General features: G+C 36.9%; 1 protein-coding gene across 12 annotated transcripts in view; it reads right to left on the bottom strand.

The window, feature by feature from the left end:
- Positions 1-27,015, bottom strand: part of LOC139751952 (uncharacterized) — a 331,514-nt gene that overhangs the window by 38,045 nt on the left and 266,454 nt on the right. For 2 of the 12 annotated variants that reach the window (XM_071667681.1, XM_071667673.1), the window contains exon 5: positions 2,670-12,591. The exons of 6 other annotated variants lie outside the window; for them this stretch is intronic. In XM_071667681.1, coding sequence (XP_071523782.1) covers positions 12,181-12,591 — 411 coding nt within the window. In that variant the 3' untranslated portion in view covers positions 2,670-12,180. Of the gene's footprint in view, positions 1-2,669; positions 12,592-12,990; positions 13,381-25,015; positions 26,927-27,015 lie in introns of those variants that run through there. 4 more of the 12 variants (XM_071667682.1, XM_071667674.1, XM_071667684.1 and 1 more) reach the window with 3 other exon arrangements.

Raw genomic sequence — 27,015 nt, 5'->3', positions numbered from 1 at the left:
TTCCGGCATTTTCTGTGGTCCAGTATTGGCCACGTCCCATTATTGCCAGATTAAAGAGGTACAACCTGTATACTAAACTAATATGCTCCAATTCACTTTGTCCCATGCATATTATTCATCCTGTTTAAAAACTGTACTGTGTAATGTGTTTAAGTGTATGTAGAACAGAATCAAAACAGAGAAATAAATTCATATATATAAACAGTGAGGATCCATGCCACGAGCCAGAGCCCTCTTGTGTACACTCAACACCATATATAAGGAAGTATACACCTTTCATCGGTATTTTCTTCAGCAATATATGATATGAATATATTTTCTATAATAAAAAATAATATTTTTCTTAATTTCTTATGAACATGTGGCAACTTTTCCAAGAAAAAAATGTGCAATAAATGAGTCATAAAAGTTTAGTGAAATTCTGTTTAGACTGTCACATTTCCTTTCAGTTCATCCATTGCTTTGATATCTGTCATGGAATTTTCAACCAAGTCATCAAATATCTCACCATCAATGTTTCCTCTACCTTCTGTATTGACTACTGATTTATAATGATTCACTAGCATCACAGACATTTTCTTTGGGTCATTTTCATACTTCTTATTCCTACCCTGATGGGTCCATTTCCTTTTCTTAGACGTTTACATCTAAGAACAATAATATTGGACTTTTATACATATTACAGTTTATTTTCCCCTCATATGCTCTTTGTTCTCTTCTTTATGATTTTACTGCTTTTCTATCAGCATTTCCATATTTTTTCTAAGCTCTTCTACCTTTCCCTGATTAATTCCTGCTCTCCTCATCTTTTTTTAATTTTCTTTAGTGACCAATGTGACATGGGCAAAATGTCTCAATCATGCAATCTCAGATGAAGAGAAAAAGAATGAAGAAATTAATCAGAGGTCTTGTGTTTGTAGACCTGACCCTTAAAGTTATAAAGGCTAGAGAAAAAGTAGAAAAACAAGAGAAGGAAGAAAATTCCACAGCTCCACTGTTTGAGGAGAAGAGGTATCACAACAGTCTATCCTCTCTTCTCCTCAATAATATTCTTCTTTCTCAGGACTTCTTCTTTCATTCTTCCAGGCTTTCTTGTAATAGGCAATGAGCCCTCTATTCATCTTCTCACAGAATGTTGCTGTATTAATGATTACATCATTTTCTTTAAAGATATAATTTCAATTCATTTTTTCAACAAAATTATATATCTCTATTGGTTTGTTTTGTCATAAAGCTTAGGTCTCTCACATTTATAACACCTTCTCCCATGTTATACTGTTTGTCTTGTGTCTAAAGGGTACAATGTATAATGTCATGATCTGCCATGTTTGTTTTATCTTCTTGAGTGTTGGGGAACAGGTCCATATCATTTGTAATTAGAAAAGTAAAAATTATCAACTCTAACCGGTATGTGATAAAACTGGTGCTAGACTGATTGTTTAACATATGTTCATTGCTTTCTTTATCTGCTCTCTCTTCTGATGACCCATTATTCATTAAATTTACATCCATAGTCTGCTCCATTATCTTTCCATTTTACAGAATGGAAGTTGAAGTTTTTAGTCCATATTACTTTTGGCTTAGGTTTCTTTATTCTCCTCTCCCCCTTTCTTTAACAATGAATTCCTCTAGTTAGGTTTTGGGTGGACTTTGAGTCATGATTTTCACTTTTTTTTTTGCTAGAATATTTACAGCAACAACTTCATATTTCTTTTGGTTAGTTTTCACAAAAGGATTCCTTTCTGATTTGCTTGGTAAATATAATGTTATTCCTCCCTGTTTATCATCTTTTATCATCTCAACACAGGAGGTCTCATAAAGTTCTAAATTGGCTTCATGTTTTCTTGTTTTATTTAGCCAAATTTCTGTCACATCATGAGCATTGTACTGTCATCTCTTATTATGAATATTCATTAAAATAATTCACTTTTAGTTTCAAGTTCCTGGTTTTCAAGGTGTGTCTTCCATGGTTCATCTGCTTTTATTTTCAACTTTTTTCTAGTAAGTACTTTTGATTTGTCCTTTCTTAAATGTATCATTACCTATTTGTGTCATCAGAGGTAGGAGTTACACACTCATGGGGTCCCAATTCTTGAACATTCTCTAACATCAGTCTTCTTAATATATGCATGCTTCTTGCAAACCATGTCCTCAGACATGCTATTCCATTCAGCCACCATTTTTATTCTATAAAAAGTATTCCTTTTACATCTTTTTAACAATGTTTTTGCTTGATCTACTTTTACATACTATGGTTGGTCTATCTCTACATCTCTGTTCACTGTCCTCATTATCAATCAATTCTAAAAACCTTAATGTTATGATCAGGTCACTCTTAATTTTTTTCACTTCCAAGGTGGGCTAATTTAAAGCCTCTAACCTTTTCCTGAAACTCAGTTCTCTTAATTCTGGTACTATCTCTGTTGCCCTCCTCTCAACCTTCTCTATACACTCTTCATTCTAAACGGTGGAAGTATATTCTAGTTCGGGACTTACATAAGATATGAACAGCTTGTTACATATTTCCTCATCTGTATACCTGAAAGTACTGTAATTCTTTCTGAAAGACAGTCTGTATCCTCTCACATAAATTTATGGATCCACTATTCCCATTCTTGTCATCATCCTTATAAAAAGACTCAAAAATTACAGGATAGAGATATATAACATTATCTATAAAATATACTTTATATTTCTCTCTTTATAATACACACAATGCTAAACTATAATCATCAACAATATGCATGATATCTTTATATCTTACACTAAATTCTAAAAAGAAGCTGCTTGAATGAGTGACAATGAGAGACATCTCGTTCTGAAACAACATTCGCCAGCCACACTTACAATGTGATGTATTAAAAATCTATATATTGATGTAATTGCAAATTGCCAGTATGTAACAAAAAATATAACACTGTTGAAAATAGTCCCTTATAGACTTCTCATAACCTTACCAGAAAATCAATCAACTGATCTTTTATCATCAGTTCAACCAATGCCATTAATAATCCATTAATAATCCATTTGTATAGGATACATTTGGAGAGCTTGTCCCCACAAGAGTGTCAACAATAATGTTTGAATATACATAACCTTAGGTAATTTCAGTTCAGCTGTCTTCTGAATTTAATCATCTAAGCTTCATCATAAAGAAATATAAAAAGGTGTTTTGAGTCCGAGTCTTCAAGCTTTGAAAAAGCTGAGCTGAGAACTTTGGGACATTATTTTCTTACCAAAACCAAGTTGGACAGAGTAGAAAAGAAAATACATTTGCGAGCATTGATGTTAACACTTTGAATTAATATAAGTACAATAATTTCCAATACTAATACTACTAACAATCACCTTGCGAATGACTGTTTAGTAAATATCACTGCTGACACTAACCTTACTTCCGTAGTTAATAACAATAAATTTGCTCCTTTTCATTATCATGACACCACTATTCCAGCTACAGGAAAATATTATTCCAAATTCAATTCTAACTTAGGTGCTGAATCAAACTTGCAATGTTAAGTTAAACATTGCAACATATAGTTGATAATATGTCATCAGCTTTGTCCAAGAATCAGCAAGGAATCTCTTGCATTCAAAATCACCTCTTTTGTGCTTGGTGGGGAAAAAAGGGGGGAAGGGGATCAACCACTGAGTTTAATGTAACTAAAGGCAAAAGTTGACTTAAATTGTAGCATACAAAATTACCATTTTACAAAACATTGCATAATTCCACAAGTAGTACTTATATTACAAAACATTGAACATGCATACCAAAGAACAAGATATGCACCTTATTTCCTGGCTCAAGGTAGGTTGATGTGTCCAAAGATCACAATTTTTTTTTATAACTCCCAATGAAGGTATTTTCTTCAACAATGTTTGAGGATTTACAATTCGTTTGTAAAATAAAAAATAAAGACTAACCTGAAGCGAACCATCTGAAGCTACTAATTTGGAAAAATGGTGCATTAAACTGATGTCTTAAAAGATTTTGGAAGTAATGGTCTTCCATACATACATACTAGATAAAAAGCAAACTTCCTGATCAAAGGCTGTAGGGTTACACAACACAGTCACCTTACAAGTGGAGAAAAATTATCCTCACACTTAATACCCTCTGTTATGTGAATAACCATGTGCAAGTAGTCCAGAAGTGATCTTACTGGAAATTTGAGAATCAGCTGTAATTTAGATAGAGGGAATGCCTTAAGATTTTATAAAAAAAAAAACTATCAATTTTTTCTTTGATTCAAAATATTAGAAATAAGATGAATAAAGATATCAACTGTCAGCCTGAAAATGCCTCTGGATGGGCAGTGTGCATCAATAATAGTCCTATTCAGGCAGAAAAATGAAATCATAAACAAGACCTTATGAGTGACACCTCTGACTTAAATTTCACTGAATACCATCCTTACTTAAAGATGTTAGCAGTTTACCTAAGGCCACTCTGGAAATCAAAAATCCAGTACATAGATTAAGATAACATGTACTTTTCATAATTAATTCTACAGATACAGTATATAAATCAATACTAAATTAAACTGCTAATTCTGGAGAGTTGATCAATGTTGTTTTGTGTCAGTTAGCTTACTTCCCACATTTTCTATTTAATTTCATAGCTTGAAAACCTATACACTTACAAGCTGAGGTAATAAAATTAGATTTTCTAAAATTGCTTACCATCACTATCTTTCTCTTTTTATATCTGACCACTGTTTCCTGCATTAGTCAGGTAGCGCAAGGAACACAAAAAGAAAGGACTAATCTGCTCACAACCATTCCCTAGCTATCATATGTATGCTTCAAAACCAGAGCGCCCTATTTACAAAAATACCTCACAGAATTTTCCATGGTTGACCCTAGTATGCCATATTGTTCCAATTTACTCTATCCCTTGTATACGTATACTTTCACTCTCCAGCATGTTCATGCCCCAATCACTCAAAATCCTTTTCACTCCATTCTTCAACCTCCAATTTGGTCTCTCTGATCTCTTTGTTCCTCCACATCTGAAACATATATCCTCTTTGTCAACCTTTTCTCATTCATTCTCTCCATATGTCCAACCCATTTCAGCACACTGTCTTCAGCTCTCTCAACCACATTGTTTTTATTACCACACCTCTCTCTTACCCTTCCATCACTCACTTGATCAAACCACCTCACATCACATATTGTCCTCAAACATTTCATTTCCAACAAATCACACCTCCTCCGCAAAGCCTTATCTATAGACCATGCCTTGCATCCATATAATGTTGTTTGGAATGCTATACCTTCAAACATATCCACTTTTCCCCTCCTAGGTAACATTCTTTCCACATTTTGTTCAGCGCTCCCAGAACATTTGCCCCCTCCCAACCCTATGATTCACTTCTGCTTCCATGGTTCCATTTGTTGCTATGTCTACTCCAAGATATCTAAAACACTTCCCTTCCTCCAGTTTTCTCCATTCAAACTCACACCCTTGCTAACCTATTGCTCAACCCTGCTAAACCTAGAAAACTTGCTTTTTATTCACATTTACTTTCAACTTCCTCCTTTTTCACACTTCCAAACTCAGTCACCAATTTCTGAATGCTCTACCACCATCAAACAACAACTGACTCACTTCCAAGGCCCTCTCATCCCTCATAGACTGCATACTCATCTCTCTGTCCAACACTCTTGCATTTACTTCCCTCACCTCCTCATCCATAAACAAATAAAAAATATATATATATACATATATGGTGACATCACATACCCTTGCCACATACCAGCCTTCACTTAGAATGATTCACTCTTCTCTTTTCCTACTTGTACACATGCCTTAAACCCTTGATAAAAACTGCTTCAAGCAGCTTACCTCCCACATAATATACTTTTAAGACTTTCTACAAGGAATCTCTCAACTTTATCATTTGGTTTCTCCACATCCATAAATGGCACCTAAAAATCCACTTGTTTCTCTATGTATTTCTCTCACGCATTCTTTAAAGCAAAAACCTGATCCACACATCAACCACCACTTCTGAAATCACACTGCTCCTCCCCAGTCTGATGCTCTGTGCATACATTCACCCTCTCAATCAATACTATCCCATACAACTTACCAAGTGCACTCAAATAAATGTTACCTCTTTAGTTTGAACACTCACTTTAGTCCACTTGCCTTATACAGTGGCACTATACATGCATTCTGCCAATCCTCAGGCACCTCACCATGATCTACACATACAATAAAAATCCTTACCTACCAGTGAACAACATTCACCTCAATTTCTTAATAAATTCAAATGCAATACCATTATATGAAAAAATGATTTTGTTACAAATTAAGATTCTTTAAGGAAAGCTCTGTGTATCATTTTAGTATTCAGAACATTCCCTAAAAAGCTTGTATGGCTGATGATGAGAATAAAACTAATTTGACTCAAATATCTAATAAGGGAATTTCTCATGATTTGGATCACCTACTCATATTTCTGAATCAAAAATGGAAACCAGGGACAAAATGGCAAATACAGGGCATGAATTAATTCCATCAACTAAGATTTTCAAATCCTGACAAATTGACATTAGGAACTTCTAATGCCACTATATAAAGAATACTAAAAGAGGAAACTCAAATGTACAAGTTTAAAGCATGATTTCAGGATTATAAGGTTACGATCACAGCCTTCTTACATGTTAGTGTTCACAGCTGTTAAGAGATTCTTTTCTAAATTTCAGATCAAGAAAACAATTTCCAGCAAGTAACCAGCATAAGTTTTAACTAATAATGATTACTTGCTCTTAATTATATCATGATTTCTCAAGTTTTAAAAAATCTTTACTGAGGTACTCTATATATATTTTGCTCCCAAAGTCGGAACTATAAACAAGATAAAAGAAAGCACAAATTTCATTCTCTGATTAGTTTAAAGGATCATAAGTTACAGTTGATTCAGATGAAGAAGAAAGATTTTGTCAACTTTCTAAGCTATGGTAATAAGCATTTCTCTATCACAAAGCTCTTTTTACGGTTTCCAAAAGAAAATGAATGAGGAGGCAAACTAACAGACATATTAACACAAACAGAGTCATGCAAACACAGACAGCTTTATCATCTCTAAATCCAGGAAATAATAAGGTATAAAAAACTGGTACGTCTAAAAAATGGATCCCTTTTCTCTCCACAGCCTTAAACATTAAGTAACTATCCTTCAGTTAGGATAAAAGTTCCTGGCACATAGTATCCGATACTTTAAAACACAATGAAAAAGTTCTAACATTCCTTGATATCCATAAGTCATATCAAATAAACAAACAGATGCACTCACTCAAACATCAAATACACCTATAGTACACAAGATGAGTGTGACAAATCTAGAGCATGGTTAGTCACTGTCACGCGTGAGCTCTGATACATCATCTTCATCATCTAATCTTGTTCTATCAATAATCATCTCATCAATTCTGTCAAATTTTAGTACAATAATGACTGTGAGGATTATTTGGTTCCTTTGCTGTAAAAATAGATTCTTACTACAGTTCTCTGCTTAAGATTTTGAAATAATTATTTTAGTTATTTTAGCTCAACTACTCATAATCTAGTTCATGAGCCTCATACACTGCAATTCATCATACACTGACTGTTGTATGCTTCAAACTACCCTATCTGGGCAGCATAAAACTTGAGGAAAGAGAAAGAATAAAGTAGGCTATAAGATGCTCAAATTGGAAACTACAAATCTTAGCCTTACAAAATCATATGTGCACATATGTATATATTTTATCCCTGGGGATAGGGGATTAAGAATGCTTCCCACGTATTCCCTGCGTGTCGTAGAAGGCGACTAAAAGGGGAGGGAGCGGGAGGCTGGAAATCCTCCCCTCTCGTTTTTTTTTTAATTTTCCAAAAGAAGGAACACAGAATTGGGCCAGGTGAGGGTATTCCCTCGAAGGCCCAGTCCTCTGTTCTTAATGCTACCTCGCTAACGGGGGAAATGGCGAATAGTTTAAAAGAAAGAAAAGATATATATATTTTATTTTTTGTACGGAGTCATCTGGTGTAGTTTAAATCAAATCAGTCTAATTTTCCAAAACATATGACTTAATGGAAGTTCATAAACCAAAATCTTCTTGAAAATCCATTAGCTACACTATACTTAACTAATGATGTATAAAACTAAGGGCTTTTAAGGATATGGCATTATCATAGATAAAGAACATTTAAGTTAACTTCACTAATTACTGTAAATTAAACCCCACATAAAATCACATCATTTCAGCAATCACTATAATTATATTGAGTATATAATGACATTATCCCAACATTTAGATTTAGAATACAACTTACAAAAAATTGCATTTTGTCAATATTCCTGTATGAAATATGAGCTTCTAAATCCTTCTAAGATTTCAATAAGTTACATTAAATCTTTAGTACAAAATGTCCTCAAAACGAAACAATCGATATTTCTAATTTTCTCTTCTTAATGAAGAGACTATTCCATTGCAAACTTTGTGCCTCACTTATGAACCATAAACTCTTATAGATGAAGTTAAAAGTTGCTGGTTAACTAAATACATCAGTGCTGTAATATGAACATATTTGTATTTTATGGACAACACTAATAGCAGAATACTTGTGAAATATCAGAAGGTACTATCATGTTCAAGAAAATACTGAATAATATTCAAAGTAAAAAGAATGAAGCACGCACCAAGTATTCACATTTATGCATAGATACCGTATGTACTCGTCTACAAGTTCATCTCATTTAGGTTGACCCTTGATTTTTGCCCAAGAAATCATCAATTTATGATATGCCTTGTGTATAGGTCAACCCAAGGTTTTGAGGGTAATGGAACAACAAATTAGGGTAATAAAGCACCATATATTATGGCATATTAAACTCATTTCTGAAAATCCTCATTACAAAAAAAACCCACTCTACGTCCTATAAACTAAGGTTTGCCGAGCCTGAAACACCGAGCGTTGAAGGCAAATCATTACACTGAAATGCAGGTACTTTCAGCAAAAATATTGTATGTTTCCTTGCAAGTATTTATTCAAATCAATTAGGATAGAACATTAGTGTAATACAATTTGAAAAGCAATAATGGCAACATCTTTTGAACAACGAAAGAAGGCGAAAAACGATTGTTTTAATCATGATTTTATCCACTTTCCACTGTAATATGTACGTCATTTCAGCAAAAATATTACGAGTCCGTAAATGTATTACATCAAGCACAGCATAAATAGAATATCATTGTAATATAATGGTATTTTAACAGAAAACTATTAAAAAAACGAGTAACATCTCTTGAACATCGGAAGGCTATGTAAAGTCTTTTGTTTTCTTTATGTGTTTTATCCTATTTTACATTGAAATACATCATGTTTCAGAAAAACTACTATCCATTTCTGAGAATATATCAATTCAGGAACAGTTAAGGTAAAATATACTTGTGATGTAACACTTTTTTAACTGAAAACAATTTGAAAAACAAATACCCTCTTGCTGATACAACAGAGCCCTGGTCAGAGAGGCTTTGCCTTTGCATTGGCCTTTCCTAAGCAGCCTTGAATATTACCATAAGCTGAAACTGTGTTTACACTTTTATTGTCTTGCTTCTTATTTTCCAGAAAAAGTTTGTATATAATACGATGACATGGTACTTTTAATTCACAAGTATTCGTATTAAAAAAAATACATGACATCAGACAAATGCCAGTACAGATATATGCATGACTCTCTCGCCAAAAAAGACAAAATAGCTGGTACTCTCTCCCTCAGTCCTACCAAAAATAGCCAACAGTATCTTTCTCGTATATTCTCTTCCAATTTCTTCATTTACTGGTATTTTCTACTTCATACTGCCTGCACCAGATAAACTACAGTAAATGAGGTTAGAGACATTGTTATAAATTTGATTACCAGCAGGATGCCATTAAAACCAACTTACCCTATCAACAGTGTTTAAAGTCAACAATATGATACCATATATGATATGAAAAGTTAGCCTGTGCTAAGAACTTGGACACTGACTACTGAAAGCATGTTGTAACGTAAGTTGGCTTACTGTAAGTTGGTGAGCTTCTGCTGAAGGCACTGCAAAGCTTCTCATTTCTAACTGGTATATATTTTTCGTTTCCATTATTTACTGGCAATAACTGGTAAATATTTTTCATGTCTGAAGTTAAAAGTTGCTCCTAGTCCTTTCTATCATCAATGGATTTCAACTTAACAAAACTATTACCCATGGATAGGTTGACCTCACTACTTTTTTGCCTATAAATTTGGTCTTAAAAACTCAAACTATGAACGAGTATATACAATATACCACACTACAAATGATAATCCTTATGAATTGGAACTTTGTTTTGTAATTAAGATGAAAGAAATACATATATAATTCAAAGTAAACACTTCACTATGTTTCTACTCTGTTCTGCTTCTTTCAGCTACGTTCTATAATTTATCCGACAGCACGAAAGGATGATGAATACAGTAGATAACCTACAGTCAAAACAGCATATACCAGCACTGTGTTACCTCATGCACTAAAGTTATTTTAATGGCCTCATAAGCTGACTTGTAGAGGACATGGTTTACATCTAAAAGGAACTACCTCAGTCATTTTTACCCCATTTTACCTCTTGGGAGCATTATAAAGCATCATACAGAGAATATGATCCGTAACCAACCAAAATAATGACAAACCATTTTTAATTTAGAACTTTGGAAAAACAGTCACTCATTCAGTAAAAAAAAATATTTATGTGAAATATTCTTATTCCACCAAAACTTCTTTAAAATTTAGTCAGACACAAACTAAGGTTCTGAATATTGATACCAGAAACCATAGGATTAACTGCTCTTAGGTGAATACTGATTAAGTTTAATGAGCTTTACAATAAAAACAATGAAGTATCTATGAAATATTCTTACACAAAATGTAAATTTTTGCCATGAATTATCCAAAAGTTTGTAGGGTTTTATATAGTTTACAAATACATCTATCAGAAAATTCTTTAGTTACTACATACATTATACATCAAAAACAATTCAAAGAGTACCCTTTCTAGGCCCTTATAAGTCAATCCAGTTATGGCACACTGAAAGCTTAATCTCTGCATGTGAAGGCGAGATGTAGTTAGTATCACAATATGCCACCTCTGACTTTCCCACCTCATCATGAGATGGTACCCATTCATTGCTGGTTTCACTGAGGGTGGGGAGGCTTTCCATGTGAACTGGGAACTATACAGTTTGAAGGAAAGTAATGCAACCCCTTAGCCACCTATTTCATAGAAAAAAGTCTAATAACCGAAATCTTTCAATTGTAGTGTATTTAATGTAAAAAGCTTCAGGAAAGGATAACACACAAAAAAGTTTTTACTTTTCTGAATAATAATGATAAAACTAATACAGTATGGCAAATCTTATTTGTCAAACTTATGATTATAGAAAAAGAAACTTGCCATATATGAACAACCCAGCATAATTTTAAGTATCAAAAGCTCCTTTCTAATATGCTTAGCACCAAATAAATATATGAATTTTGAGTAACAATCCCTGCTACCAGCTAATTTCAAATGATGGGTAGATATGACCAATGACGAAAAACAGCAAGTAAACAGGCATATGTAACTAAGTACTTGAAGAAAATATTTTCATCTAGTTCTGACTCTACATCATGATCTTTAATATCTATTAGTTTTGTTTTAAACATGCCTCCTAAACTCTGAGAGGTGCTCTTGAACACATAACAAGAAAAATACCTTAGTCTGTATTGTGTACTGTTACATAATATTGAAATGAAAAGTAGAGGAGGTAAGTATCTGGCTATATATCTGTAGGGTGAGGGTAGGATCTGCATCCCAATGTATATACAACTATCTTTATAAATTCTTGGCAATTAATCTTGAGCTCCTTCTCAGAACTGGAAGAAAAAGTAATCCAGACCTATCAAACTTTAATTAACAATTTGTCAGCTGAATCTTATGAATCCAACGCTTGTGGCATTAATATAACATGCACAACATAAATACACTAAAACTCAAGTAACTTTTTCACATTCAAATTCACTAACATGTTTTCAAAAGAAAAAGCTGAATAAAAATTCACTAACAAGTACTCAAGAGGACAAACTGAATGTAACAGTCTTTCAATTCTTAGTTTGGTCAAAGCATTGAACAATTTAAGTATCAATGCGTGGATCATCATGATTCCCACCAGAGTGGGATTCTAAGATGTGAAGAGCAAAGGCAACAGCTGTGGGTGTTGTAAAGTCACAGAGACTACACTGAAGTGCATCATGAGCACGTCTGAGAGCATGGACGCGGAGGTGACGTCGTAGATCAGACCGCTGGCCTGCACGATATGGGCATACAGGACAGCCATGTCGTTTTTCGCCTGTGTGAGTCCTTAGATGGCGCAGAAGATTAGACTTTGAATCAGAACGATAATGACACTGTTCACACCAGTAGAGCTTGTCCAGGCGGTGAGCTGTGGCATGACGGTTCAACTCTCCTGCAGAGGCGAAGGTACGGGGGCAGATTGGACACACAAGTCGCCCACCCCCTAACGCTGCCACTGCCCTTTCCACGGCCTGCAACAGAGAGCACTGTCAGACCACCTCATGAGCAGTAGCAGTGGTGAGAGGGATAGTCAGAGGTACAGGGCGACATGCAGCTGTTACTCAAGGGAGGGCATGGCAGGCAGCATAGATCATGCAGAGCGGTCCAACCAGCCGCCACAATGCTACTGTCACTCCACACTTTTATACACTTCATCACCTCTGTGCATTCTATGCTGTAATCTCCCATAATGTCTTAAAGTTGAAGCAAGACGATGCTAGATTTTCATTAATATCACAATCAAATGTAGATGCAAAATCTTTTTGATGCAAAATCTCTTTAAGGTAATCTTGGATACAAAAAATCTGGCAATCCTTATGTACACTTATAAAGTTAATAAATGCCAACATACCAACACTTAGGATGGCTCCATGTCAAGACCAAGATGCCAAAAAATGCCATTATTATTGTGGTTGTGTTGTCGGTATGGTAGACTGTTCCAAACCACGATGATGTACAAGTGTATGATCCTTGAGAGACGAGGTGTAGGCAGCACGGTAGGGGCAATGTGGGCAGGCATATGGCTTCTCTCCAGTATGTATGCGTAGATGTTTGGTAAGATCTGAGCGCTGAGTAGCTCGGTACGAACAATGTGGGCATGGATATGGCTTCTCTCCAGTATGACTTCGCACATGTAGTTGCAAGTTGCTCTGCCATTGAAAACTCTTGCCACAAAACTCACACTGGAACTTCCTGTTGGCAGGTGCAGAGTGGTGGCGGCCACGAAGAAGTTGTTCGGGGAATCTCATCACACCACGCCACTGCAAACAGAAGGCCAAGTCAGGCGATTGTGTTTCTCCACACCAACACTACTTTCACAATCCGGTTTCTTCATCCATATATTTCTTTTATCATTCTTAAAATTAATACTATGTGCCATAAGTATCATCATCAGATAGAGATATGCATTCTGTAAATACTGAGCAAAAATTGTTTTATGTGCATTCATGCAAACTAAATCTAAATATTACAGCACTGTTCTCAGTGAATCTTTGCATCATTTGAGATATATCTGTGACAGGTGGTTAACTATATGATGAAAGGGCTTAATGATTCACAAGTAAATGACTTGGTCAATAATTATCTAAGAACAACAAAAATATTTATGCTTAAATTCAATTATGCCATCACCCGTAATAAGTTAGCCTATTGATATATAAAAAGTGTGCCTGTGAGTAATTCATTTCCATCACAGTGCATATACATTATTCTTTTTCATTATACTTTGACGCTGTCTCCTGTGTCAGCAAGGTAGCACAAGGAAACATATGAAAGAATGGCCCAACCCACCCACATACACATGTATATACATAAATGCCCACACATGCACATATACATACCTATACATTTCAACGTATACATACATAAACATACGCAGACATACATATATATATATATATATCTTTTTCTTTTAAAACTATTTGCCATTTCCCGCGTTGGCGAGGTAGCGTTAAGAACAGAGGACTGGGCCTTTTTTGGAATATCCTCACCTGGCCCCCTGTTCCTTCTTTTGGAAAATTAAAAAAAAAAAAAAAAAACGAGAGGGGAGGATTTCCAGCCCCCCGCTCCCCCCCCTTTTAGTCGCCTTCTATGACACGCAGGGAATACGTGGGAAGTATTCTTAATCCCCTATCCCCATGGAATATATATATATATATATATATATATATATATATATATATATATATATATATATATATATATATATATATATATATTATCCCTGGGGATGGGGAGAAAGAATACTTCCCACGTATTCCCTGCGTGTCGTAGAAGGCGACTAAAAGGGGAGGGAGCGGGTGGCTGGAAATCCTCCCCTCTCGTTTTTTTTTATTTTCCAAAGGAAGGAACGGAGAGGGGGGGCCAGGTGGGGATTTTCCCTCTGAAAAAAAAAAAAAAATATATATATATATATATATATATATATATATATATATATATATATATGTGAGAAACTGCAGAAGCTGGTGACTGAGTTTCGTAAAGTGTGTGAAAGAAGAAAGTTAAGAGTAAATGTGAATAAGAGCAGGGTTATTAGGTACAGTAGGGTTGAGGGTCAAGTCAATTGGGAGGTAAGTTTGAATGGAGAAAAACTAGAGGAAGTAAAGTGTTTTAGATATCTGGGAGTGGATCTGGCAGCGGATGGAACCATGGAAGCGGAAGTGGATCATAGGGTGGGGGAGGGGGCGAAAATCCTGGGAGCCTTGAAGAATGTTTGGAAGTCGAGAACATTATCTCGGAAAGCAAAAATGGGTATGTTTGAAGGAATAGTGGTTCCAACAATGTTGTATGGTTGCGAGGCGTGGGCTATGGATAGAGTTGTGCGCAGGAGGATGGATGTGCTGGAAATGAGATGTTTGAGGACAATGTGTGGTGTGAGGTGGTTTGATCGAGTAAGTAACGTAAGGGTAAGAGAGATGTGTGGAAATAAAAAGAGCGTGGTTGAGAGAGCAGAAGAGGGTGTTTTGGAATGGTTTGGGCACATGGAGAGAATGAGTGAGGAAAGATTGACCAAGAGGATATATGTGTCGGAGGTGGAGGGAACGAGGAGAAGTGGGAGACCAAATTGGAGGTGGAAAGATGGAGTGAAAAAGATTTTGTGTGATCAGGGGCCTGCACATGCAGGAGGGTGAAAGGAGGGCAAGGAATAGAGTGAATTGGAGCGATGTGGTATACCGGGGTTGACGTGCTGTCAGTGGATTGAATCAGGGCATGTGAAGCGTCTGGGGTAAACCATGGAAAGCTGTGTAGGTATGTATATTTGCGTGTGTGGACATGTGTATATACATGTCTATGGGGGTGGGTTGGGCCATTTTCTTTTGTCTGTTTCCTTGCGCTACCTCGCAAATGCGGGAGACAGCGACAAAGCAAAAAAAAAAATATATATATATATATATATTCTATCTATTTCTATTATACTTTGTCGCTGTCTCCCGTGTTTGCGAGGTAGTGCAAGGAAACAGACGAAAGAAATGGCCCAACCCCCCCCATACACATGTATATACATACGTCCACACACGCAAATATACATACCTACACAGCTTTCCATGGTTTACCCCAGACGCTTCACATGCCTTGATTCAATCCACTGACAGCACGTCAACCCCGGTATACCACATCGCTCCAATTCACTCTATTCCCTGCCCTCCTTTCACCCTCCTGCATGTGCAGGCCCCTGATCACACAAAATCTTTTTCACTCCATCTTTCCACCTCCAATTTGGTCTCCCACTTCTCCTCGTTCCCTCCACCTCCGACACATATATCCTCTTGGTCAATCTTTCCTCACTCATTCTCTCCATGTGCCCAAACCATCCTCCTGCGCACAACTCTATCCATAGCCCACGCCTCGCAACCATACAACATTGTTGGAACCACTATTCCTTCAAACATACCCATTTTTGCTTTCCGAGATAATGTTCTCGACTTTCACACATTCTTCAAGGCCCCCAGAATTTTCGCCCCCTCCCCCACCCTATGATCCACTTCCGCTTCCATGGTTCCATCCGCTGCCAGATCCATTCCCAGATATCTAAATACCTTCCACAGAGATGCTCTGTGGAAGGTATTAAGAATATATGGTGTGGGAGGAAAGTTGTTAGAAGCAGTGAAAAGTTTTCATCGAGGATGTAAGGCATGTGTACGTGTAGGAAGAGGGGAAAGTGATTGGTTCTCAGTGAATGTAGGTTTGCGGCAGGGGTGTGTGATGTCTCCATGGTAGTTTAATTTGTTTATGGATGGGGTTGTTAGGGAGGTAAATGCAAGAGTTTTGGAAAGAGGGGCAAGTATGAAGTCTGTTGGGGATGAGAGAGCTTGGGAAGTGAGTCAGTTGTTGTTCGCTGATGATACAGCGCTGGTGGCTGATTCATGTGAGAAACTGCAGAAGCTGGTGACTGAGTTTGGTAAAGTGTGTGGAAGAAGAAAGTTAAGAGTAAATGTGAATAAGAGCAGGGTTATTAGGTACAGTAGGGTTGAGGGTCATGTCAATTGGGAGGTGTTTGAATGAAGAAAAACTGGAGGAAGTGAAGTGTTTTAGATATCTGGGAGTGGATCTGGCAGCGGATGGAACCATGGAAGCGGAAGTGGATCATAGGGTGGGGGAGGGGGCGAAAATTCTGGGGGCCTTGAAGAATATATATATATATATATATATATATATATATGTACATATTCATATATGCTGCCTTCATCCATTCCTGCTGCCACTCCGCTACTCATGAAATGACACCCCCCGCATGCGCGTGAAGTAGCGCCAGGAAACAACAACAAAGGCCACATTCGTTCACACTCAGTCTCTAGCTGTCATGTGTAATGCATCAAAACCACAGCTCCCTTTCCACATCCAGGCACCACAAAACTTCCCATGGTTTACCCCAGATGCTTCACATGCCTTGGTTCAACCCACTGACAGCACGTCAACCCAGGTATACCACATAGTTCCAATTCACACTATTCCTTGCACGCCTTTCACCCTCCTGCATGATCAGGCCCCGATCGCTCAAAATCTTTTTCACTCCATCCTTACAACTCCAATTTGGTCTCCCACTTCTCATTTCCTCCACCTCTGACATATATATCCTCTTTGTCAATCTTTCCTCACCCATTCTCTTTATGTGACCAAACCATTTCAATGTGACCAAACCATTTCAATACACCCTTTTCTGCTCTCTTAACCACACTCTTTTTATTACCACACATCTCTCTTACCCTTTCATTACTTACTCGATTAAACCACCTCACACCACATATTGTCCTCATGCATCTCATTTCCAACACATCCACCCTCCTCCGCACAACCTTATCTATAGCCCATGCCTTGCAACCACATAACATTGTTGGAACCACTATTCCTTCAAACATATCCATTTTTGCTCTCCAAGATAACGTTCTCGCCTTCCACACATTCATCAACGCTCCCAGAACCTATGCCCCCTCCCCACCCTGTGACTTACTTCCGCTTCCATGGTTCCATCTGCCACTAAGTCCACTCCCAGATATCTAAAATACTTTGCTTCCCCCAGTTTTTCACCATTCACTTACCTCAGCTTTCTTCTTTTACACTTTTTGCCAAACTCAGTCACCAACTTCTGCAGTTTCTCACCTAAATCAGCCACCAGTGCTGTATCATCAGCGAACAACAACTGACTCACTTCTTTTCTTACTCCAATAATATATATATACATATATATTCTTTTTCATACATATTCGCCATTTCCTGCATTAGCGAGGTAGCATTATGAACAGAGGACTGAACCTAAGAGGAAAATTCCTCACTTGGCCCCCTTCTCTATTCTTTCTTTTGGAAAAGTAAAAACTGGAGGGGAGAATTTCCAGCACCCAACTCCCTCCCCTTTTAGTTGCCTTTTATGACACACAGGGAATATATGGGAAAAACTGGAGGAAGTAAAGTGTTTTAGATATCTGGGAGTGGATCTGGCAGCAGATGGAACCATGGAAGCAGAAGTGAATCATAGGGTGGGGAGGGGGCGAAAATCCTGGGAGCCTTGAAGAATGTGTGGAAGTCGAGAACATTATCTCGAAAAGCAAAAATGGCTATGTTTGAAGGAATAGTGGTTCCAACAATGTTGTATGATTGCGAGGCGTGGGCTATGGATAGAGTTGTGCACAGGAGGGTGGATGAGCTGGAAATGAGATATTTGAGGACAATATGTGGTGTGAGGTGGTTTGATCAAGTAAGTAATGTAAGGGTAAGAGAGATGTGTGGAAATAAAAAGAGTGTGGTTGAGAGAGCAGAAGAGGGTGTTTTGAAATGGTTTGGGCACTTGGAGAGAATGAGTGAGGAAAGATTGACCGAGAGGATATATGTGTCGGAGGTGGAGGGAACGAGAAGTGGGAGACCAAATTGGAGGTGGAAAGATGGAGTGAAAAAGATTTTGAGTGATCGGGGCCTGAACATGCAGGAGGGTGAAAGGCAGGCAAGGAATAGAGTGAATTGGATCGATGTGGTATACAGGAGTCGATGTGCTGTAAATGGATTGAATCAGGGCATGTGAAGCGTCTGGGGTAAACCATGGAAAGTTCTATGGGGCCTGCATGTGGAAAGGGAGCAGTGGTTTCGGGCATTATTGCATCACAGCTAGAGACTGAGTGTGAACGAATGGGGCCATTGTTGTCTTTTCCTAGCGCTACCTCGCACACATGAGGGGGGAGGGGGATGTTATTCCATGTGTGGCGAGGTGGCAATGGGAATGAATAAAGGCAGACAGTTTGAATTGTGTGCATGTGTATATATGTATGTGTCTGTGTGTGTATATATATGTGGATATTGAGATGTATGGGTATGTATATTTGCGTGTGTGGACGTGTATGTATATACATGTGTATGGGGGTGGGTTGGGCCATCATTTTTCGTCTGTTTCCTTGCGCTACCTCGCAAATGCGGGAGACAGCGACAAAGCAAAATAAATAAATAAATAATATATATATATATATATATATATATATATATATATATATATATATATATATATATATATATATATATATATATATTTTTTTTTTTTTTCAAACATGTTTTGGACAATCACATGTTTACCAAATGGCGTCCTAGCTTCATCTCTTCGATGTATATCAACTGACTGTTATATTCCTCTCTTGTGTCTCCCCTGATGATGTGATTATTACAGGAAAGTGCACTTGGGAACTTTTCGTGTTTCATTTTCCTCGTGGACTCATAGGAATATATATATATATATATATATATATATATATATATATATATATATATATATATATATATATATATATATTTCTTTCTTTTCTTTCAAACTATTCGCCATTTCCCGCATTAGCGAGGTACCGTTAAGAACAGGCAAGCAAGGCAGTAGTAATGTGTCTGCGTCTTTGGTGTGGTTGCCTAAGGTGAAGGAAGGAAGGAAGGGTGTGGAATTTTGTGATGCACGGCTTGTCACTGATGATACCGATAGTATTGATAATAATAATAATAATAATAATATATATATATATATATATATATATATATATATATATATATATATATATATTTTTTTTTCATACTATTCGCTATTTCCCGCGATAGCGAGGTAGCGTTAAGAACAGAGGACTGGGCCTTTGAGGGAATATCCTCACCTAGCCCTCTTCTCTGTTCCATCTTTTGGAAAATTAAAAAAAAGAAAAAAAAAAAAGAGAGGGGAGGATTTCCAGCCCCCCGCTCCCTCCCCTTTTAGTCGCCTTCTAAGACACGCAGGGAATACGTGGGAAGTATTCTTTCTCCCCTATCCCCAGGGAATATAAAAAAAAACAGACGAAAGAAATGGCCCAACCCACCCCCATACACATGTATATACATACGTCCACACACGTAAATATACATACCTACACAGCTTTCCATGGTTTACCCCAGACGCTTCACATGCCCTGATTCAATCCACTGACAGCACGTCAACCCCTGTATACCACATCGCTCCAATTCACTCTATTCCTTGCCCTCCTTTCATCCTCCTGCATGTTCAGGCCCCGATCACACAAAATCTTTTTCACTCCATCTTTCCACCTCCAATTTGGTCTCCCTCTTCTCCTCGTTCCCTCCACCTCCGACACATATATCCTCTTGGTCAATCTTTCCTCACTCATTCTCTCCATGTGCCCAAACCATTTCAAAACACCCTCTTCTGCTCTCTCAACCACGCTCTTTTTATTTCCACACATCTCTCTTACCCTTACGTTACTTACTCGATCAAACCACCTCACACTACACATTGTCCTCAAACATCTCATTTCCAGCACATCCATCCTCCTGCGCACAACTCTATCCATAGCCCACGCCTCGCAACCATACAACATTGTTGGAACCACTATTCCTTCAAACTTACCCATTTTTGCTTTCCGAGATAATGTTCTCGACTTCCACACATTCTTCAAGGCTCCCAGAACTTTCACCCCCTACCCCACCCTATGATCCACTTCCGCTTCCATGGTTCCATCCGCTGCCAGATCCACTCCCAGATATCTAAAACACTTCACTTCCTCCAGTTTTTCTCCATTCAAACTCACCTCCCAATTGACTTGACCCTCAACCCTACTGTACCTAATAACCTTGCTCTTATTCACATTTACTCTTAACTTTCTTCTTTCACACACTTTACCAAACTCAGTCACCAGCTTCTGCAGTTTCTCACATGAATCAGCCACCAGCGCTGTATCATCAGCGAACAACAACTGACTCACTTCCCAAGCTCTCTCATCGCCAACAGACTTCATACTTGCCCCTCTTTCCAAAACTCTTGCATTCACCTCCCTAACAACCCCATCCATAAACAAATTAAACAACGATGGAGACATCACACACCCCTGCCGCAAACCTACATTCACTGAGAACCAATCACTTTCCTCTCTTCCTACACGTACACATGCCTTACATCCTCGATAAAAACTTTTCACTGCTTCTAACAACTTACCTCCCACACCATATATTCTTAATACCTTCCACAGAGCATCTCTATCAACTCTATCATATATATATATATATATATATATATATATATATATATATATATATATATATATATATATATATATATATATATTCCTATGAGTCTACGGGAAAATGAAACATGATAAGTTCCCTAGCTTCGTCTCTTCAATGTATAACAACTGACTTATATTTCTCTCTTGTGTCTCCCCTGATGATGTGATCATATATATATAATATATATATCTAATTTTCCATAAGGAACAGAGAAGGGGGCCAAGTGAGGATATTTCCTCAAAGGCTCAGTCCTCTGTTCTCAACGCTACCTCACTAATGCGGGAAATGGTGAATAGTATTTAAAAAAAAAAAAAAAAATATATATATATATATATATATATATATATATATATATATATATATATATATATATATAAAGAGAAAGAGAGCAAAAAATGCAGTTATTATGCCTGATTATTTTTTGTTCAACCTTTCTTGATGACAAATATCTTTTTTTTTTAAGTTTTTGATAAATCTTGGTCCTAGGAACCTAACTCTATTCCCAGGGCTGGGCCATTTAGAGGTTAAAGTGGTTTCTGACAGCTGTCTACTAATGTCCACTCAAAGGTAATATATCTAGACAATGTGAGGATACTTCACATGCATTGCAGTGCCAAACATTGTATAATCTAAACTGTATGAGCTATGGTCGGCAACTGGGCTAACACTGTAGACTCTACTCTTTTTCTACACAAACATGCAAACATCTCGGCCAATAGGAACTCACTTTGTGTATGTTAAAGTTATGATAATAGCTTTGTGATATGTACATCTCTAATGTATTTTCATTCATAACATAGGTTCAAGATAAGATTATGCAAGGGGTAGGGGTTTGCAGTGCATTACTGAACCATCATCAGTAATGGTAGCTATTGATGAAATAAAGGCTCTTACCCACAGGGCAGATGTCCTTCGGGATACTTGAAACCAGCTTGCTAGATGTGCCAATGAATGAACTTGAGGTGTTGAAGTGCCCCAAACTAATCCTTTTCCTCCTAGTCTTGAAAACTAACCTTATCAAGTACTGCACAGAGATGCTAAGCCTCTCTCAAAAAATGGTTTTGTTACCAGTTAGGACAATCAATAACTTCAGGCTTTGGATGTATGAAGGGACAATAAACACGAGGTTAGGCTGGTCAGTGACTATCAACAAAGGTCAGCTAGAGGAGCTCCATGCTAAGAATCCCTTTCCCATAAACAATTTTTCTTTTCAAGTGCCAAAATAGACAATACAGCCAACATTATAAAGGAGGTCTGTGCTGGTGCCAACAATGACATACTTTTAATAAGTCATGGAGATACCAAAACATATACTCAAGGAAATTCAAAGGAGCTTCTGGAGAAATATCACCAGCTTGTTTGTCATTTTCAAAACAAAACTTTAGACATTATAATTTAAAGAGTATTATCCAAGATTGGCACCAGGAATGCATTTTTCAGTCTGGTGTTCAGTCTCAATAGCATATCATTGAACCTTTGTTCCCAGGAAGGTGTCGAGTTTGTAAATGTGGGGCAACAATTCTACATGTGGCCTTTCATTTTCATGAAGGACAAGTTACAACTTGCATTGTTTGGCAAGCTCTTCAGTGAGTCTATACATATGTATTAGCTCAAAAATGTAATCTGTGTGGAGCAGACCTGCCCATCTATAAGTACTTATCAGAACAGGAACATGTCATATATCTGGTCTTTTTTCTCTTACATGTCTGCCACCTCCTATGTTAGCAAGATAGATCCAGGGGCAGATGAAAAAAGGCCTCATTTGCTTACATCCATTTTCTAGCTGTCATGTGTAATGAACTGAAACCACAGCTACCTATCCACAACTAGCTGTCATGTGTAGTGCACCACAACCACTTGTCCACAACCAGGCCCCATAGACCTTTCAGTTGTTTCCCCTGGCTGCATCACATGCCGTTTCAATCCACTGACAGCACATCTCCCTGTGTACCTTACTGCTCAAGATCACACTATCCCATGCATGCCTTGCACCCTCCTGCCTGTTCAGGCCCCGAGCACTTAAAAATCTTTTTTTTATTCCATCTTCCATCTCCCTTGTCCTTTCCACACTTGACATATACATATATCCTCTTTGTCAATCTCCCATAACTCATTCTCTCCAAATGTCCAAGCCATTTCAACGCACCCTCTTCAGCTCACTAAACCATTCTCTTCTAATTTCTACACCTCTCTCTCACACCCTTTCATTACTTAATTAATCAACCCTCCTCACACCACATACTGTCCTTAGACATTTAATTTCCAACACATAAACCTATTCCATACATTCCTACCTATAGCCCATGCGCAAGCTTGCATCCATACAACATTGTTGGGACTTGTTACTATGTATCAGAAAGTACAATGTTAATGCACAAAGTATGTGAAACAAAATCTTAAAGGTTAGAGACAATTGCATTGGAAGAAAATCATATGATTAGTGTCTCTAATTCTTGGTCAGATACTAAAAATAGAGATTTCCTTGCTGCACACAATATTCCTAGGTACAATATTCAACAATGACAGGAATGAATTAGGCAGTAGTGTCCTGCTCCTGCTTAAAGCTTATCATAATCTGATAATCCTGAGCTGAAAAATGCTGTAGTTGTTGATAAAACCAATTTAATATTTTGGAAAGAGTACTGGCCAAGCATTTCCTGTGTGTCACAGAAGGCGACTAAAATAGGATGCAATTGGAGTCCAGAAAATCCTCTCTTCCTATATCTATTTATATTCATTTATTTTGCTTTGTCGCTGTCTCCCACGTTAGCGAGGTAGCGCAAGGAAACAGACGAAAGAATGGCCCAACCCACCCACATACACATGTATATACATACATGTCCACCACACAAATATACATACCTATACATCTCAGTGTACACATATATATACACACACAGACATATACATATATACACATGTACATAATTCATAGTCTACCTTTATTTATTCCCATCGCCATATATATCTATATTCCTATATATACTCCTATATCTATTTTCAATAAAAGTAACAGAGAAATGGGCTGATGGAGGATTTTCTCTCAAAGGTTCAGTCATGTTTTTCATGCTACTTCACTTGCACAGGAAAGGGTGAACACTCACAAAAGATATTTGTGGAAATTAAAGATAAGCTTCATAAAAAATTAAGAGTCTACAGGATCCCTACAAGCACACTAGAAGTACACAAAACACTTTATGACCAGTCAGCAGAAATTTGTTATAAGCACAAGTTGTTTACATAAAAAAAATCTTAACAGATTGGCATATTAGTTGGGAGGATCCTTTTCCAGTAACTCCAGGAATGGACTCTACTTAAACTTAGTTCATATTGCCCTTTTACAAATTGAAGAGAATCCTACTTGTAAAGAGAACATATTAGGCAACTGAGGATCTAGTCTATAATACAAAAGGTGGAGAAAAGGTAAGTACAAGTGATCATTAACAAATATCTTTTGACTTACTTTCAACACTACTTGTAATGCTTGTCAACATGAGTCACAAAAACATACCACATTTCAAGCTTGCAAATTATAATGATGTTCTATGGCTCTTGAAAGGTGAATCTGGGATGACACTATTGTCTTCCGTATTCATGCATTCTTTAGCTTATTGTGCTGACACAACTACAGAACTTCTAAACATTATCAGTGTGACAGCACTGAAGCAATTATTTTCATTACTATATGAATATCTTTGGAACTCTAACATTAATCCCATTTATACAACATGAAAAAATACATATATGGCTGGAAAGGAAACCTATGAGGAAGTAATAGGTTGATATCAATATGGACCAAGTTTTACATGTCAGAATGTAGAACAAGATGGCTAGCTTCATTATGAATTCTACTGAGCTACAAAAGGAAAATAAAGATAAAGACTTCAGTATGATATAATCTTTGATGACCTAAAGCCAAGCAAGCAACGATCAGAAGTTGCAAAAAAGGCAATCACAGTTCTAGGATTCATAAGTAAAGCTTTCAAGTTTAAGGAAACAGTCCTCACTCTTTACAGTTCACTGGTTCATCTCCACCTTGAACATTGTGTTTAATTGTGGTTACCCAATTTGTAAAATATGGACAGAACTGAGAGGGTGCAACAGCAAGCAACAGATTGAGAAGCAAATCCTATGAGAGTCATATAGAAGACTTATCTAATAGGAAAAAAGGTTACATAGTTATTCAATACAATCATTCCAAATTATGAAGGGCTGTGAAAATCTGAACAGCTTCTTATGGCTGGATTTGTCTGATTTCATTCAGATATAAACTCATGGGCAGAAGTTTTACTTAGAATGAGAAAATGTACTTTGATTTACCTATCAAAGAACTTGAAGTCATCATGATAGACATATTCAAGAACAAACTTGACAAATACTCCATTTCAAATACAAGGCTGACATTATTTACACATAAGCAACTTGAAAAGTCTACAGGTATTTCTCTTTAAATCATCAGCATGCTTTTCTCTCTTGCTACACTAATTTCTAAGTTTCTAATCTCTTCTACTAACACAGCCTTAAAAGGATCTAGTGCTCTGTTGCTCTTCAATTTCCTTTGTATTATTACTATTACCAATTATCAGCATTACTATAACCATTATTATCATTATTATTATTACCATTATTATTATCATTATTATTACTACTATTACAAGTATCAATATAATCATTATTGTTATCATCATTACTAATAAATTTTCATTATTGATACTAAAATATGTACATATATCACAAAACAAAAGAGGTTTAATAGTCTTGTTATCTAGAGAATGCGTTGTTTAGCGATGATGACCTGTTACTTGCAAATATTGGATTATTTGTAAAGAGTCTGGAATGGAAGTGTGTGGACAGAAGACATTTGCCTGCACTACATAATACATTACCACTTATAAAAATCTATTGCCTTGAGAAAGACTATCAACAAAATAGTAATAAAACTCGAAACCTTTCAAATTTCTTTTATTTAGGAAAGAAATTACACTTCCTACAACATAAGAGAATAATTTATTACCTTAATACAGCTAAAAAAGAACCAAATTTCATCATATAGGTGAGGAATTCACTGAACAGTAGTAACCACATTCATCTCTCTAAACCTATTATAAACATCATTAACACAAGTGTTCATGACTCAAATCACTGTACAGCAATATTTCTGATGGTTTCATGGCACTAATCTCATTTTGCAGGCTTCATAACAGCAGTAAAATAACCAACAAGATCTATGTCTTAAATCTGACCGCATCATAAATCAAATTTCTTGTAATGCATATTCTATAATCAACAAAAATATTTCTATACATCTAAATTCATATACAGTATGTCTATCAAATGATGTTTATATAATAGCCTTTAATTACTACTGTTTAAATCATAATATTAAAGAGTTCATTGCTGATGAATTACAACTGAAGATGAGGTGACATTTGTAGTTATGTCTGCATTGACCGTCACAGTATTGGAAGAGTGAACCTGACTCTGTACATGAGTATGTCTCTGATTCAAGGCTTGAATTTGAGTCTGTGCACGAACTTGTGAATGGGCACGTGGCTGCCCTTGGGTAACAGTAGGTGTTTGGTCGTGACGTCGTAAGTGTAGCCTCAGGTGTGTTCGCTGTGAGGCACGATATGGGCAGTGAGGACAAGCATATGGCTTCTCGCCAGTATGAGTGCGAACATGCTGAACAAGAACATCTGAGCGCACAAAACACTTGCCACAGTAGCCACAAACTTTGGAACCTCTCCCTCGGCGCCCAAACACGCTCATCATGCCGCCCACGCTGCCCAGAGCCCCCAACTGGAAAAACAAAGATAACATAACGTCACTCTTCCAATACTATCTGCTTTCCGCATTTTCATTTCAATATAGTACTTCTCCGCACGTAT

Source organism: Panulirus ornatus, chromosome 12 (genome assembly GCF_036320965.1).
Source record: "Panulirus ornatus isolate Po-2019 chromosome 12, ASM3632096v1, whole genome shotgun sequence".
NCBI classification, from domain to species: Eukaryota; Metazoa; Arthropoda; class Malacostraca; order Decapoda; family Palinuridae; genus Panulirus; species Panulirus ornatus.
This window is presented reverse-complemented; position numbering and strand designations above follow the sequence as displayed.